General features: G+C 52.8%; 3 protein-coding genes across 6 annotated transcripts; 2 read left to right on the top strand and 1 right to left on the bottom strand.

Moving 5' to 3' along the window:
* Positions 1,100-5,239, bottom strand: LEXM (lymphocyte expansion molecule). 4 transcript variants are annotated; one of them, XM_021404929.1, is made up of 10 exons: positions 5,134-5,239; positions 4,778-4,882; positions 4,556-4,672; positions 4,315-4,452; positions 4,083-4,223; positions 3,755-3,922; positions 3,489-3,617; positions 3,065-3,097; positions 2,450-2,580; positions 1,100-1,349 (listed from the first exon to the last, which is right to left on the bottom strand). In XM_021404929.1, the coding sequence occupies exons 1-10, from the start codon at positions 5,143-5,145 to the stop codon at positions 1,247-1,249; spliced, it is 1,077 nt and encodes a 358-aa protein (XP_021260604.1). In that variant the 5' UTR covers positions 5,146-5,239; the 3' UTR covers positions 1,100-1,246. The 4 variants fall into 4 exon arrangements, with proteins under 4 accessions (XP_021260604.1, XP_021260605.1, XP_021260606.1 ...); XM_021404930.1 differs by having other exon boundaries at positions 3,755-3,919; XM_021404931.1 differs by lacking the exon at positions 3,065-3,097.
* PARS2 (prolyl-tRNA synthetase 2, mitochondrial (putative)) lies at positions 7,152-8,931 on the top strand. The gene has a single exon (XM_021404926.1). The coding sequence runs from the start codon at positions 7,265-7,267 to the stop codon at positions 8,927-8,929; it is 1,665 nt and encodes a 554-aa protein (XP_021260601.1). The 5' UTR covers positions 7,152-7,264; the 3' UTR covers positions 8,930-8,931.
* On the top strand, positions 9,063-14,523 carry TTC4 (tetratricopeptide repeat domain 4). Its single transcript, XM_021404928.1, has 10 exons — positions 9,063-9,413; positions 9,479-9,596; positions 9,689-9,850; positions 9,965-10,042; positions 10,410-10,534; positions 10,818-10,904; positions 11,129-11,343; positions 11,995-12,076; positions 12,780-12,862; positions 13,776-14,523. The coding sequence occupies exons 1-10, from the start codon at positions 9,339-9,341 to the stop codon at positions 13,873-13,875; spliced, it is 1,125 nt and encodes a 374-aa protein (XP_021260603.1). The 5' UTR covers positions 9,063-9,338; the 3' UTR covers positions 13,876-14,523.

Here is a 14,827-nt window from a genome sequence, read left to right as displayed (position 1 = left end):
CCTTTGCAGGAACTCTGTAAGCTTAGAGGAAAGTATTCCAGCCCTTCTGCAGCTTGGTCACAGCTTTTACATCTCCTTCCAATGCTCTCTTCCTCGATAGAAGTTCTTGTGCTTTCTCCTGAAATCCGGGCTGCCAAATGCCTAAACCAAAATGAAACTGCAGTTTAGGTGCTAAAGTCCTGTGTCCCTTTAATCAAATTCATTTTTAGCCCTGACCTGTGCTGCATTTCACCATCCTCCCTTTTGTTACCCCAGCAGGATTTCTGTAGCCTACACTCACCCGCATCCATGTTCAGGCATTTCCCTTCAGGGACCTTCTTTCTCCCCTGCTTGCCTTTCTATTACAATAATCACTATTTCTTTAAATTACTGCAGTTTTACCTGTGTTCAATTATCTCTCCCACCAAAGGGTAATTGCACATTAATTAGCATACTTAATCAGCCACAACTAACATGTAATTACACCTAAATCTAATTATTCCAGTCTGTCTAAACACTGGTGTGAGCCTTCGTAAAGGTTAATGCGAAGTGAACCAGCGTGCTCGTGGTATAGTTTTATGGCCATTTTTTGTTACAGCCGATAGAGCTTTCTGCTCATTTCACTTTCTTCGTTGCCTCTAGGCCTTAATATCCTACAAAATTTGGAATGATGGCACTAAATCCCCCCTAACGCACTCCAGCTGCTTGTAAATATTTGAATTGTTGATTCAGGTGAAGCCGTGTGTGATAGCTTGTAATGAAGATAGTTCCACACAACTGCTCCAGGATAGCCCAGGACACGCACACAAACAGTTGCCAAACCTCCCCCAGCTGCCGTGGTGCTGCTTTCTCAGAACCAGCTCTCCTTTCAAGTTGCTCTGGTGGACCCCGGGGCATTCACTGCTTGCCGTGGGAACTGCCACTAAGCACAGAACAGACAGAGAGCTGCATGTTCTTTAAGTAGTGCATCTGATGGGGGAGGAAATGCTTAATATTGAATGAGTGCTGCAAGCCAGCAAACCTTCCTGTGGTCAGCGCACCCTATCTGACATCCTCTGCTCATTTTTATAAGGCCAAGGTGATAATAACGAATTAGTCGACAGACAAAGTTAGACTGATGGATGTCTAAAGGGTGCTTTATTACCACAGAACAAGACTTGTTTCCTATCTCTCGCACGTCAGCACACTGCAAGTATCCGCATCTACTCTGTCTCATTTACTGGCATGTCCGTGGTCTGTTCGCCAATTCAGGCTCTCCGGCACCATCTTACACGTGGAAAACAGCAGTGCTTTCTTCACAGGTATCTGGACAACGTGGAGCAGAAATCAAATGGCTCCATTTGTTTTTCGCAACAGGCTTCAGCCGCTCGCTGTGAAAAGAGGATGTGATTCAGTGAGCTCTAATTATTGGCTGGATTAATCTCATTAGTCTTAACAAGCACGGAGGTGAACAGAGCTCTTAAAAGCGTGGCTATTCCCTTGAAAGTAAAGCTGGAGCTTGAAAAGTGATTTTGGAGCTAGTGCTATTTGATCATAGAGCAATTCGGTGCATTTGAACGTCCTGCTCACTGTTCAGATTTTTTTCTATTCCTACTGGAACTACAAAATTAACAAAGCCAGTGATATTGAAAGCTAGATTTCATTCTGCCTTCTCCTTCATCATAGGATAGCTAACTCGTAGCTGCCCCACTGAAAGCTGCCAACGTGTATTGAGCTGGAACGGATTTCTAACAACTCTCTGGAGATCAAGACAGCTTTTGCAGAGCTGTCAGCCCATAGTACCACCACAGCAGTTTGCTAATCTTGGCCACGAGCAAAGGTGAAAGCGGAGGACTGTCCTGAGGTCTCTCATTAGTACAGTTCCCAACTACTTCACAGGGTTTTCCCCCTAGCGATTTCAAAGCCCTTTGCGATGGAACTGAGCCTTGTTATCTTCCTTCTCCAAATGGGTAAACCAAGGCACGGTCTGAGAACGCGATTTTTGTTTGAGGCCATTGATCAAATCAGCGCCAGCACAGGGAATGAGCTGAGAGCCCGGCTACCCATCCACTGCCAGGTTCTTCCCCAGGCTGCCTCCTCTAGCTCAGACAGATGCAATTTGTCTACACCTCCTCTGCGTACAAATTGCATTTCACAAGGTAGAACAACCACCACCTTAGTACCTTTAAAGTGCCTGGGCAGCCAGCAGCATTTTAACCCTCCTGCTGCCCTTGCACAGAGGGAAACACTAAGTGCTGCTGGCTTCCTCACTTACCTGTTCACAGAGGGTCCCTGTGCTGTGGCCAGTGAGTGTTTCTCAGTCCCATTCCAGCACTTGCAACTCCACAATCATCCCTTCTGCTATATAGCCTCTCACCTCAGTTGTAAACCATCAGTAACGTACTCAGCCTCACCAGAGTTGCTCAAAGACAAAGGGTTTTCCTGCAAGCCAGCGTGAAAACACTTCTAACCCCCACGACATGGCACTTACAGCAGGTAGGCATCCCGCTTCAAGTTGCTCAGGTACCGCTCCGTGTCACTCTGGTACAGGGACTGGTACCTGATCTTCCGAGGGTATTTTTCATGCTTGGTGACATTATAGCGGCCCACGCCCACGGGATTCTGGAAAGAGAAGCTCACACGTCGTTTCCCATCGTTGCAGAGGCAGCGTGGCTGATTACGGTGGGGTAAAATCGGGTAGTAGCTTTGTGTTGCCAATTGCAAAAAACAACAATACGTGGAATGTCCTAACCAAAGAAGGTCTGCATCGCAGGAGGGGGAGGAGGAGAGGTGCTAAGTGGTGTCAGCCCAGTCAGCCCCCTCCACGAGCAGCTCCTCTCGTCTCACAGTACTGAGAAGAGGGCCCTGATTAGCTCTGCTGGCTCGAGTGTGCTCCCTAGTTGCCTACTGCTAGTTCAAGGGCTGCTTTATCGCAGCCTTGCCACTGGGATGTAATCTGCTCCTCATTCCTAGCCAAGGTGGACTATTTCAGACTACAGCTTTCTCCACCTGCTTTGAGCCCCTCAGCCTTTGTTCTGGTTCTCTGTGGGGAAGCTGCAAAGCTGAATACAACTCTAGGAAGGGGTACTAAGGGAAGGGCTCATACCTCCATTGTCTCTTCATTGCGCTGCTGATGTTGCTAGAGAAAAAAATTGGCTTTTAATAGAAGAATATGACTTTCTTGGAGGATACGAGGAGCTCCAAGCACCAGCAGGTAATCTAGCTGCCCTCATCCATGAAATTTATCTCCTTGCCTACAACTGATGCAGAGCAAAACTGGGAAGAGTTGTCTGAGCATCCACTGAGAAGGGCAGAGGTAATGTAGCTGCTGCTGAGATCCTGTCCCTCTGCTCAGCGTCAGCCCAGCTCACACTGCCCATCTCAGTGCCTGCTCTGCACTGGGTGCCCAGAGCTGCAGGAAGAGGTTTGTCCTCTCACCGGGTGCCAGCAGTGGATCAGGGACAGTGACAGAGCAAGCTCAGAGCCTGACGGCTCCTGTGTCCCTCTCTGGCTGCCCTGTGCTCACTCACTTCATTCCCCATGAAGAGGCGTTCAGACTTTCTGTCAAACCTCTTGGCAGATGACCAGAACGGGGGCTGGTTGAAGTCTGCTGATCTCTCAGCCGGCTTCGGATCGTATGAGCCTGGCCCCACCACATACTGTGCAAAAGGAAACCTCTTACCCTTCCGTCTGCTCTCAGGAAGAGCAGCCCCACAGCACCGCCTGGCTCCCAGCACCACCAGGTGGGCTGGATGGCTTGGGCAGGATGGAAATGGAACACCCCGCTGCCACTGACCGCGTCCCTCGGGCACTGGCTGAGCGTGGCCCAGAAGATCCTCTCCGTGGGGCAGCCCGGGTTCCGTGGCAGTGTGCTGAAGCAGCCTTTCTTCTTGTTCTCCTTCGACATCAGCTCGTCCAGGAATCCCTTGGCAGTGCTAGCCTGCAGCTCGGTCCCTTCCCCCTGCTGAGGAACAGGAGCAGCATAAGGCTCAGCTGCTGGAGGTCACTCCATCTGCCCCAAACAGCCCTTGCTGTGAGAGCTGAGCCTTTCACTGCTCACGGGCATGAGCTCGCTCTCCTGCTGCAAGGATTACTGAGGAGAACCCCCCGTCCAGGTTATGTACCTCCCCATTGTGCCACCGGCTGCCTGCAGGCTTCAGCTTGTCCCCCGAGAAGACCTGGCAGGGGATGCGCCCGCCCGCCCGTCGCAGCCGCTCCTCGGTGCTGCTCCATGGGGAGTAGGTGCCGGGTCCCAAGCCACTGCCCTGCAGGCACAGGGAGAAGGTGGCAGGGAGACGCTCAGCAGAGAAACAGCCACCCCAAAAACACAATCCCAGGGGAAAGAGCAGGACGTGCCATGGCTGCCTGGAAGATGCACTTCTCCACCCTGCTGTCCATCAGCCCTCGCGTGCTGGCGGAGCGCTTGTCCCTCTCCTCCAGGAGAGTGTACGGGTTCCCCTGGGGGCCGTAGGTGCCAGGCCCAGGGAAGCAGTCCTGCAGGAGAGACCGGATGGTGTGGGCAGCCCCCAGTCAGCTCCAGACACAGGGGAAATGTTCACAGAGATGCCAGCAGCTCCCAAGTCAGACTGCAATGTACCCGCCGGCTTTCTCTGAACCTCTGCTCTCTTGTGTCACAGATGCCCCTCAGGCTTGAGGGCTGTGTCTCCTGCAGGAAATCCCTGATGTTGTACGTTCCCGGGCCGAGCCTCTCTTGCTGCAGAAGGAAAAAGAGGGTAAGGACAGGCTGGGCATCGCTGGCAGCACTGCCACTGCTGCTTGGCCCCCAGGACAAAGAGGGTGGATCAAATCTGGTCCTTACCTGGTGTTTGCGTTTCTTCAGCATCACCTTGAACTGGAAATGGGGCAGCTGAATTGCCCGGGAGCTTGCCCCTGCTCTGGCCCATCCAGTGGCCGGTGCTGTCCCCTGCAAGGCAGAGCCAGAGCACCACTGTACATACGCTGCCGCTCCACATCCTGGCTCTGCTGCTCACCCCAGATTAAGATGCTAATAAAGGGTTTTGCTATTGGGTGGTGAGCAGCTTCCCAGAGTATGAGCCCATGTCCCACACAGACACTCTAGCATGCTCCTCAGCTGTGCAGAGTGGGCATGGCTAATTTGGGAGCTACACCAGGAATTCCTGCTCTCCCCTGTGTGAGCCCAGTCAGTAGCCTCACCTGGCTGCCCATGTTCCACACGAATGGCTGTGGTCACCAGGGCTGCTGTGGCAGCCTTCGCCATGGCAGCCTTCACCATGGCAGCTCTTGCCATTGTCACCTGCCACCCACATTCTGGGGTGCTGTGGCTATACTGGGGGCTCCAGCCTGGCTGCCCCCCGCCCCACAGTCCCTGCTGCAGGATCTTTCGAGGTCCCTGGGCCATGCGTGCTGGCAAAGCCAAGAAAGCACAGTTTCTTTGAGCACAGCCCACACTTGACTCCCACCAGGGATGCAATGTCCCTCTCCTGGCACCCACATTCCCATGTGACGCATGACTCGGTTCTGCCCCAGCACTGCAAGAGTGCAAGGGATGGTCCCCACACAGCATCTCCAAGGGGTTACATTGAACACACAGAGATTTGTTAGATATTAAAGTTTATCTTGCCAGCCCAAATCAGCGCCTGACCAGCCCCAGCATCACAAGCTGTGACCCAGAAAACAGTTGGAGCTGCTTAAAAGAAGAAGCAGTTTTTAAAGCTTCACCTCGGGGCTGTTCTGCTGTCTGACACACATTCAGAGCTGCAGACACGCAGAGCTGGAGGCTGTTTCCCAGCTGCTCTGCGATGGTGGCAGCCTGTGCCACCTCCTCCTCCTGGAGGAGCAATTCCAAGGAGCACCGGAGGTTCTAGGACAAGCCTGGCAATTACCATTTTACTGGACATAAAAACATCAGCCTGGAGTTGTAAATTACAGAAGCATCACAGGAAGGAATGGAAGCACTCGGGAAGTTCAGCCAGCCAGATGTGCAAGGCAGTGCTGCGGGCTCGTGGACCCTTCAAGCTGTACAAGACCATGGCCAGGGTCAGCCAGGATGTAGCCAGCGTGACTGGGCTGTGGCTGAAACAGTCTGATCCCTCTCAGCACAGCTGGAAAAGATAAAGAGTGCAGACAGGCTCCCAGGCACCAAGCCCCCAAGCTTAGCTCCTCATCCAGTACTGTCTGTTGGTTTAATGAGAGGTATCAGCTTTCCCTGCAGACCTTGTCTCTTGTATAGTCTCAAACCCTCCCAGTTAAAACACTGCCCCGCAAATCAATCCAAGATGTTTCGTCTCTTTGATCCGCACAGCAGGCACTAAGTCACTGACAGAAACACGTTTCGCTCCAGCGGCTCCAGCAGGTGATGGAAACAGCGAAGGACAACGCTCCTGCCCTGCAGCAGGAGCTGTGCACCATGGCATGGGGCATCCTGCATATCCCAGACAGCACATGCACTGCTCAGCTGCTTGCAGCAGGGAGCACGCCGGGGGAAGCCATCACTGGGAGAACAGTGGTTGCTCTGGGAGGGAAATGCCATCCAGAAGCCAGGAACCTGCAGCCAGATCCTGGCTCAGAGCTGCAGAGTGGCTTCCTCCTGTCTCTCTGGGCAATGCTATGCAGGTGCTGGCTCATGCTTTTAGCAGCTTCAGTGCTCCTAAATCAGAAGCATCAACAGTGGGCCCTTTAATCCGTTTATCTTTCCCATTTCCTCACATAAATTGCAGTGCACATTACTGCATATTCCCCATTACAGTAGAATTGTGAAGATTTCCCCAAGTCCTGTTTTTAAATAAAAAGAAGGGCTCATTCTTACTTCCTTATATTTAAAAAAAGGATAATTTAAGCCCTCATAAAATCAGACTCAGCAAAGCGACATCTCCTCCCCTTGCAGAGTGCTCTGACAGCGCTCACAACACTCTTTGGAGATGCTGAATCCCCCAGCTCAGCTCTGGCCTCCAGGCCCCATGGTCTGGCACAGCGTGAGTCGAGGTGGAACGGGGACCAGAGCCCGACAGGAGAGTCCCATAGCAGCCTGAAGGGGCCTCTCCGTGCCCGGGTACAAACACAGGCACAGTGCAGGTGGGCTCCTCCCCGCATGATGGAGGCCGCCATCAGCCCCCGGCCCTGCAGCAGGACGCCAACAGCACGGCCTGCAGCGCGGCCTCCGCACGGCAGGCGGCGCTGATGAGCAGCCACAGAGCCCGCGGCACTTCCGGCGAACAAGGCGGTGTCGTGTGTCACGTGACTCGGGGCGGGGCGGGCGCTGCCGGCTCGCGCGGCAGGGCCGCGGGGTGCGCGCGTGCACGAGCATAGCGCGCGCGTGTGTGTGTGTATGTGTGTGTGGGTCGGTGCATGCACACGCGGTGCCTGTGTCCACGTGGGTGTGCAGTACCTGCAGCCTGGCGCTGCCCAGCCTGGGGCCTGGTGGGAACTCGGTGCCGGGTCTGTGGGCGCTGAGGCTGCGCTGCCACCCAGCACAAAGCAGCACGTGGCAGCGGTGCACCCTGCTTGCAGCCACCAGCACCTTGAGCTGCAGCACCTAGCACGTAACTCCTTGTTTTGCTGCTTCCTCCCTGCAGGTGCGATGCAGGGCTTGCTGCGGACGGGGCTGCCCGTGCTCAGAGCAGCAGCGGGCCCACAGCTGCAGGCCCGCAGCTCCCAGCACGACGCCCCGGCTCATGCCCGCCTGCTGCTGTCGCAGCTCTTCCAGCCTCTGAACCTGCAGGTGGGTGGTGTGGCAGGATGTGAGGGCCAGGCGGCGGAGCTGGTTTGCCGCAGCCACCGGCTGATGCTGCAGGGTGGCCTCATCCACCCTGCCAGCCCTGGCTGTTACCACCTCCTGCCGCCCGCCGTGCGCTCCATGGAAAAGCTGATCCGCCTGATCGACAGCGCCATGCGGAACATCGGCGGGCAGAAGGTGAACATGCCCAGCCTGAGCTCAGCTGAGCTGTGGCGGACGAGCGGACGCTGGGAGCAGATGGGGCCGGAGCTGTTCCGCTTGACTGACCGGCACAGCAAGCAGTACTGCCTGGGCCCCACACATGAAGAGGCTGTCACTGAACTGGTGGCCGCACACAGCAGCCTGTCCTACAGGCAGCTCCCGCTGCGCCTCTACCAAGTGACCAGAAAGTTCCGGGATGAGCCCAAGCCCCGCTTCGGCTTGCTGCGTAGCAGGGAGTTCTACATGAAGGACATGTACACCTTTGACACCTCCGAGGAGGCAGCACGTCACACCTATGAACTGGTGTGCAGAGCCTACCGCAGCCTCTTCGAGCGCCTGGGCCTGCGCTGCGTACAAGTGCGGGCGGCCACCGGCACTATCGGTGGCACCGCGTCCCACGAGTTCCAGCTGCCGGCCGACATTGGTGAGGACAGGCTGGTGCTGTGCCCCGCTGGGCATTTTGCCGCCAACGTGGAGATGTTGGACAGAGAGCAAACAGCGTGCCCCACCTGCGGAGAAAAACTCACCCAGAGCAGAGGGATCGAAGTGGGGCACACGTTTTATCTGGGCACCAAGTATTCCTCCATCCACAACGCCATCTTCTATACCCCCGAGAATAAGCTCCAGCTGGCAGAAATGGGCTGCTACGGGCTGGGGGTCACTCGCATCCTGGCAGCATCCATTGAGGTGCTGTCTACAGAGGACAGCATCCGCTGGCCAAGCCTCATTGCGCCCTACCAGGTGTGCTTCATCCCCCCCAAGAAAGGCAGCAAGGAGGAGCAGGGAGCCGCGCTGCTGGAGCGCCTCTACGATGACGTGGCTGAGGCCCTGCCGCACCTGGTGGGTGACGCGGTGCTGGATGATAGGACACAGATGACAATTGGCAAAAGGCTGAAGGATGCCAACAAGCTGGGGTACCCCTATGTGGTCATAGCCGGGAGGAGGGTTTGCGAGGACCCTCCACTCTTTGAGGTTTGGGATCAGAGCTCTGGCACGGTTTTGTACCTCACCAAGGAAGGTGTCATTGAGTTACTGAGTAAAGTGCAAGTCCCTTGAAATCCCCGTCTCCAAATCTATCATATTTGCTGTGCTGAGTGGGCCTGAGCAGCCCGGTTCCTTGTTTAGCTGCTTAACAACTGCGCTGCGGGGCAGGGACACCTCGGGTCAGCCCACATTCCCTGCGGGGCTGTTGCCGTGGTTCATCACAGAGCCGTTAAGGTTGGAGCAGACCTCAGACCTCAAGCCTCCAGCCCGCCAACCGCGTCCCTCAGCGTCGCAACCCCACGGTTTTGAACACGTCCGTGGACGAGGGCAGCCATTTGCAGCCCCATCCCCGACACCGCATGCAGCGGCCTAGCGCCCCGCACCCCCCAGCGGGCAAAATGGCGGCGCAGCGCCGGAAGGGGGCGGGGAAGTAGCCGGAAGGGGCGGGTCCGGGACAGGAAGTGGGCGGGGTGGCGACAGCATGGCGGACGCCGGGGACAGTGGGGATGCGGTGCCGCGGTACCGGCATGGCTTCCACCCCGACACGTGGGAGCAGGTGAGGCGGTGGGGCCGGGCGGGCGCAGCGGGCCGGCGGCGCGGGCTGACGCGGTGTGCCCGCAGGAGCTGGAGGCCATCCCCATGTTCATGAAGAGCTGCCCGACTGAGATCGACGCGGCGCAGCAGCCCGCCCTGGCCTGCCTGCAGTCCATGCTGTTCGACGAAGAGAAGGAGCCCGCAGGTGGGCGGCGGGGCGGCGGGTCCCCCGTTCCCGAGGACGGGTTCCCTCGGAGCCGCGCAGCCCTCCTCATGCCCCGCCGCCCCGCCCCGCAGAGCTGGCCACCATGTACAAGAACGAGGGGAACGCGTACTTCGGGGAGAAGGACTACGGCAGGGCCGTGCGGGCTTACAGCGAGGGGCTGCGGCAGCGCTTTGGGGACGTGGAGCTGCGCGCCGTGCTGCTGTCCAACAGAGCGGCCGCGCACTGCCGCCTGGGTGAGCCCCCGCCCGCTGTCGGGTGACGCGGTTCCCGTGCTTCGCCGCCTTTGGGACCCGCTTGTACTTCAAGCGTGGAATCCAAGCTTCTGAGCCGCTCTGCTTTGCCTGCAGGTAACTACCGCTCCGCTCTCGCTGATGCGACCCAAGCGAGGAAGCTGAAACCCAACCACCTTAAAGCCATTGTGAGGGGTAAGGGCATGGCAGAATGGCCCCAAAACCTCCCCCTCCCTCCCCTGCCCCAGCTCTGCTGCTCTGGGCCTGGCCATGGCCGTGGGCACCTCTACGGACAGGGCGCCGCAGCCAGTACCACTCTGCTGATGCCATAGCTGCTAAAACACTTCAGGTTCTCTCTCAGCTTACTAGACCTGCTGGCAATCTGCAGCTCAACATGACCCTGCAGCTGCTGGCAATCTGCAACTCAACATGACCCTGCAGCACAACAGTGTGTGCTGCTTTAGAAGACACTGGAGTCAGTGCTGACTTTGTAACCACTGCTTTGTGTGATAGCTGTGTGCCAACTCCAATACCTGGCGCTTAAAAGCCTTAATCCTTCCAGGAGCTCTTTGTCACATGGAGCTAAAGAACTTCTCTGAAGCGATAGCGTGGTGTGAGGAGGGCTTGAAAATAGATTCAAAAGAGAAAAAGCTTCTGGAAGTGAGAGCTAAAGCTGACAAATTAAAGGTAAACATTACAGCAGTCTGGCATGTACATGCTTGTTGCAGGAGTGATCTGTTCTGCTTATTTTCAACCAGAAACACTTAGGTTGAAGAGTTCCCCGTTCAGTTTTCTGCATACCGTAATTTCTCCTCAAGCGTGGTTCCACGTAACGATGTTATTGAGATGTGCAGAGGGAAGAGCTGGAGCCTTTCTGGAGATCTGAACTGATTTCTCTGCTCATCAGCAGAGTAATGCTGGGCCTTGACTTGCTATGCATGACCATGGTACAATTCTTTCTTATGTGCAGCGAGTTGAGGAGAGGGATGCAAGGAAGGCAAAGGCAATGGCGAAGAAAGAACAGTGTCAAAAGGAACGTTTGCTTGCAGCAATAAAGGTGTGTCAGTGAGGGGACTTGTTTCTGTGGGGTTTTCTGGGACAAGGGGGGGTTGGGTTAAGGATTTGTTTTGAGATTTTGAGAGCTGGAGCCAAAAAAGCTGAGCTAAAACCATATTTCTCCTTACCTGGCTGGTTCTATCCTAAGCTCCCAGAGCTGTACCCCTTTTTAGGTAACAACTAATGCAAAACACAAACCTAGCTGTTTTCCTTCCTCTCTTCTAGGAAAGAAATATCAAGCTGGTTGTCGAACCTTCAAGTGAAGAAGAGGAAATATCAGATGGTCTGGCTGAGATATCTTTGAATGGGTTTCACTCTGACAGTGCCACAGGGGCAAAGGTGCACTTGGATGCCGATGGCAACCTAAACTGGCCTGTCCTCTTCCTGTACCCTGAGCATGAGCAGACAGACTTCATTGAGGCTTTCCATGAGAACTCCAGGTAAATGCCCTGGAGGTCTGCTGCATTCTTTTGTGAACCTGGCTCCAGATTTCCAGTCTCATAGCTGGCCATCCAAGGTTAAAACAACTTGGAATTTGTAACATTTTTGTAGGCACAGATCCACCCACATCTTCACTATTAAAAATGACAGCGCAAACAGATGAATAAAGCCATGGTTCTTAGATAGTATTATTAAGTATATCTTTCCATTTTCACTTTCTTTGGTTGTGAATTCTCTGAACAAATTGACCAGCTCTCCTGCAGTACCAAAATAAACAAGCAGCTGACATGAGCGTGTTCTGAGCACTGATCTGGTGAAGCATGGCACTGTTAAGACCATGCAGACAGAAAATAAATTGTAAATGAAATCCACAGTGCTTGTTTTTACACCTTTTGTAGTGTGAAAATGGAAATTAAAAATAATTTGCTGTTGAACTGCTCAAGTTTAAATCCATTGGTACGAGTTATAACATGGCACGGTCTCATTGGGGAAGCAGTGAGTTTGAAGGGAAGAAGCTATTAGCCTTACAGTGATCTAAACCTATTTTCAAGTCTATTGTCTAATTTGCTGGTGTATTTTTACTGTCATTCATGTGCCAACTGTACAAATCAGGCTGAATGCTAAGCTAAAATATGTGTTTTGGCTTTTAGATTCATTGATCATTTAATGGTGATGTTTGCTGAGTTACCTCCTTGGGATTTAGAAAGAAAATATCTTCCCAGCAATCTCGAGGTGAGAAATTTGACTTTCCTTCTATTTCAGTATGTTGATTTGTGAAATTTTGGTTGGTTCATTGGTTTTGGTGTCTGTTTTTTTTTTTCTCTGAAGTGAGACTAAGCATCTGTGTGTGTATGAAAGCAATAGCATAATTACCTGTTCACCACCCGTGGCTGTGAAATTTGGGGAGCTACGTTTGCTTGTCAGCATGTCTGGAAAATGTTCAAGTTTACATGGGCAGTGTTTATTAACAAAAATGAAAGTACTTTCTATCCAATACAGCATGTGTGGAATATAAGGTATTTATAGATATTGCTTAGATTCCCAGTTTCCTAACAGTAATTGAGATTTAGGCCAGTGAGCTGGTACATTGTACATAAAGATGGTGATGGTAGATGGTGATGTCTCATTTTCCACCTCAGTGTGGCATGCATTAGGCAACAGGGCAGCCCTTAGTGCAGCGAGCAGCCAGGTACTAAAGGACAGTGTCTGTGTCAGAAATTGTGTTCCTGCTGCCATAAGAAGGCAAGCTGGTTTATGCCAGGAAGTCTTTGAATTTACACAAAACAGAGCACATTGCTGAAGTTATTGTCTGACACGGTCACTTCAAGGTACAGAAGTTTGTGAAACCTCTATGAGATGTGTGCTGTGCTCTTACTGGGCTTAGTAGGTTTGCCTTCATATGGCTTAAGCATCTAACTCTCCCAAATTTCCTCAGCTCTATTTTGAAGATGAAGAAAGAACAGAAATGTACGAGCTGAACCCAGAACACACATTGCTACAAGTACTGCAGCACCAAAGGTGAGGCTCTACCTGCTCATCTCTAGTGAGAGTACAAACTTTGGGCTTTAAGTGCAGTTTTTCCCTCTGATTTAATAGTTCTCGCTCTAAGAGGGGAAGGTGTAGGACACCAGGGCCACGTGATTTTTGTGCCTGCTTTAGTGATTAGTGTTCCCCCCCCCCCCCCAAAAAAAAAATGCACAACTCTCCAGGGCTAGGTGGAGGTGGGAAGGGGAGTGGGACTACACACATACAGCAGTGCTAAAGGGGCTGTTTCATACGCCATCTAAACAGTGCTACTTGTAAAAAGGCAGCAGCAGTGTATAAAGAGAGAGTGTTGAAGGTTAACAATGCTCTCACTGTTAATAATGCTGTGTGAGCAGTCCCCAGCACAGCATGCAGCGCAGTTTCGCTCTCTGAAATTGACTTTCGAGTACTGTGCCGTTGTTTAGAGAAAAGAGTCTGCTGTTTGAGAAGCCAAAAAAAGTGTTGTAGAGCTGGTGCTGTTAACTTGCAGCAGCTTGTAGCTGGCTGGGGGAAGCCTGCAGCACGGCTCCAGCAGGGGTCTGTCACGGGGGGAGCAGAGCTCAAGCTCTGCTGCTGTGGTCTGTCTGAACTGGCACTCCATAAAACTCAGCAGCGTGCATAAGCCCTCAGATCTTGGGCTGTAAGGGCAGTTGCAAAAGAAACCTCTTTCCAGGGACAGAACAACAGCTCTCTATTTTAATTAGGGGTGGTTGCTGGGAGAAGCATTGATTCATAACACTGCTCCTTGCATAAGGGTAGCCCTGGCTCTTAAAGGGCTCTGCTGATCCTCAAAAGCAGCCTGTCATCAGCCTTTGGGAGGTCACTCTGCGCTGTGCTGGGCAGAATCCGCTTGTGTGTTGTTTGGCCAGGCAGAGGGAAACCAGAGGACTCTTTTCAATCTTTGCAGATATTTTGTGAAGGCTGGGACTCCGACAGTGCTGGCTTTTGTGAAGCGTTCTCCTTTCTCTAAGAAGTATTTCACTGGCAAGAAAGTGCATCGGCTGTAATGAGCAAGAAGGAACCGAGGAATCATGTGCAAGAGATTGCTGTATATCTCAGCTACAGACTGCAAACTTCTGCTTGCACAGAAATGCCTTGCACACTTCAGGGGAGATATAATCTTGGCACACAGAAAACTTCCAGCAAAGAAGCATAGAAGGAGAATGAAGGGCTTACAAGAGGGGATTATTTGTTTAAATAGAAATCCAGCTGGTTTGCAGAAGGTCTCCTCTATGACAGGCTGCATGGGGTTTTGAAATAAACCTGAAACAGTGCCAAACATTGGCTGCAGCTGAAGCAACAGCAGCTGGGAATGTACTTACCTGTGAAAAATCGCTAATTTCCTGCGAGGTGGGCTGTAGCTGCCAGGGTTTAACAGCAGTGCTCTGGGGTGAGTACCTGCCTGCTGCCATGAGCTGAATGCAGCTGGGCTCCTGCATGGGCCATTGCAGCTCTGAGGATTAGTAGCAGCTGGTTTTTGCTGCTCAGAGCTGCTGCTGGCTGGAGGAGAGCAGAGCTCTTTGTCTGGAGCAGTGTGTTTTACTGACTCTTTCGCTACCTATATAAACTGGAGCTAGACATGTCTATTTTAAGCAGGCTGACTCCTGCCTAATAAATGAGGTGATCCTTTTTTCTCACCATATGAAATACTGAAAGTGAGTGTTAAACAGTAATTTTGAGCCCAAACGTAACAGTCTTATCCATCCGGTTAACTCATAGTGCCAACATACAGCATCTTCTGTGCTTCTGTATGAGCTTGTAATTAGAAATAATTTTAACTCTCTAATTTCTTTCTCCTTGAGCTGCCCTGGTGAGCAGTGGCTGCAGTTTTAGGAATATTAAGTGTGCAGGACAACAAAAAGCTCTTCAGCCATGAAGACTTCTGCTTAGAGCGTGGGGGATTATTCTCTCTCCAGTGCTGCATTCAGACAGCTCTAAGAAAGTAAACAGAATTCCACG

The sequence above is a fragment of the Numida meleagris genome, chromosome 7, assembly GCF_002078875.1.
Source record: "Numida meleagris isolate 19003 breed g44 Domestic line chromosome 7, NumMel1.0, whole genome shotgun sequence".
NCBI lineage: Eukaryota > Metazoa > Chordata > Aves > Galliformes > Numididae > Numida > Numida meleagris.
Note: the sequence above shows the minus strand (reverse complement) of the source record. Positions and strands in the feature narration are given on the sequence as shown.

Bases quoted from the DNA above. Each gene is read 5' to 3' on its own strand.
- TTC4 (XM_021404928.1), top strand. From the start codon at position 9,339: ATGGCGGACGCCGGGGACAGTGGGGATGCGGTGCCGCGGTACCGGCAT. The intron at 9,851-9,964 runs GTGAGCCCCCGC...CTTTGCCTGCAG, and splicing joins GGCCGCGCACTGCCGCCTGG to GTAACTACCGCTCCGCTCTC. The intron at 12,077-12,779 runs GTGAGAAATTTG...AAATTTCCTCAG, and splicing joins ATCTTCCCAGCAATCTCGAG to CTCTATTTTGAAGATGAAGA.
- LEXM (XM_021404929.1), bottom strand. The intron at 4,673-4,777 runs GTAAGGACCAGA...TTCCTTCTGCAG, and splicing joins TGAAGAAACGCAAACACCAG to CAAGAGAGGCTCGGCCCGGG. The intron at 4,453-4,555 runs GTACATTGCAGT...TCTCTCCTGCAG, and splicing joins GGTTCAGAGAAAGCCGGCGG to GACTGCTTCCCTGGGCCTGG.
- PARS2 (XM_021404926.1), top strand. From the start codon at position 7,265: ATGTGTGTGTGGGTCGGTGCATGCACACGCGGTGCCTGTGTCCACGTG.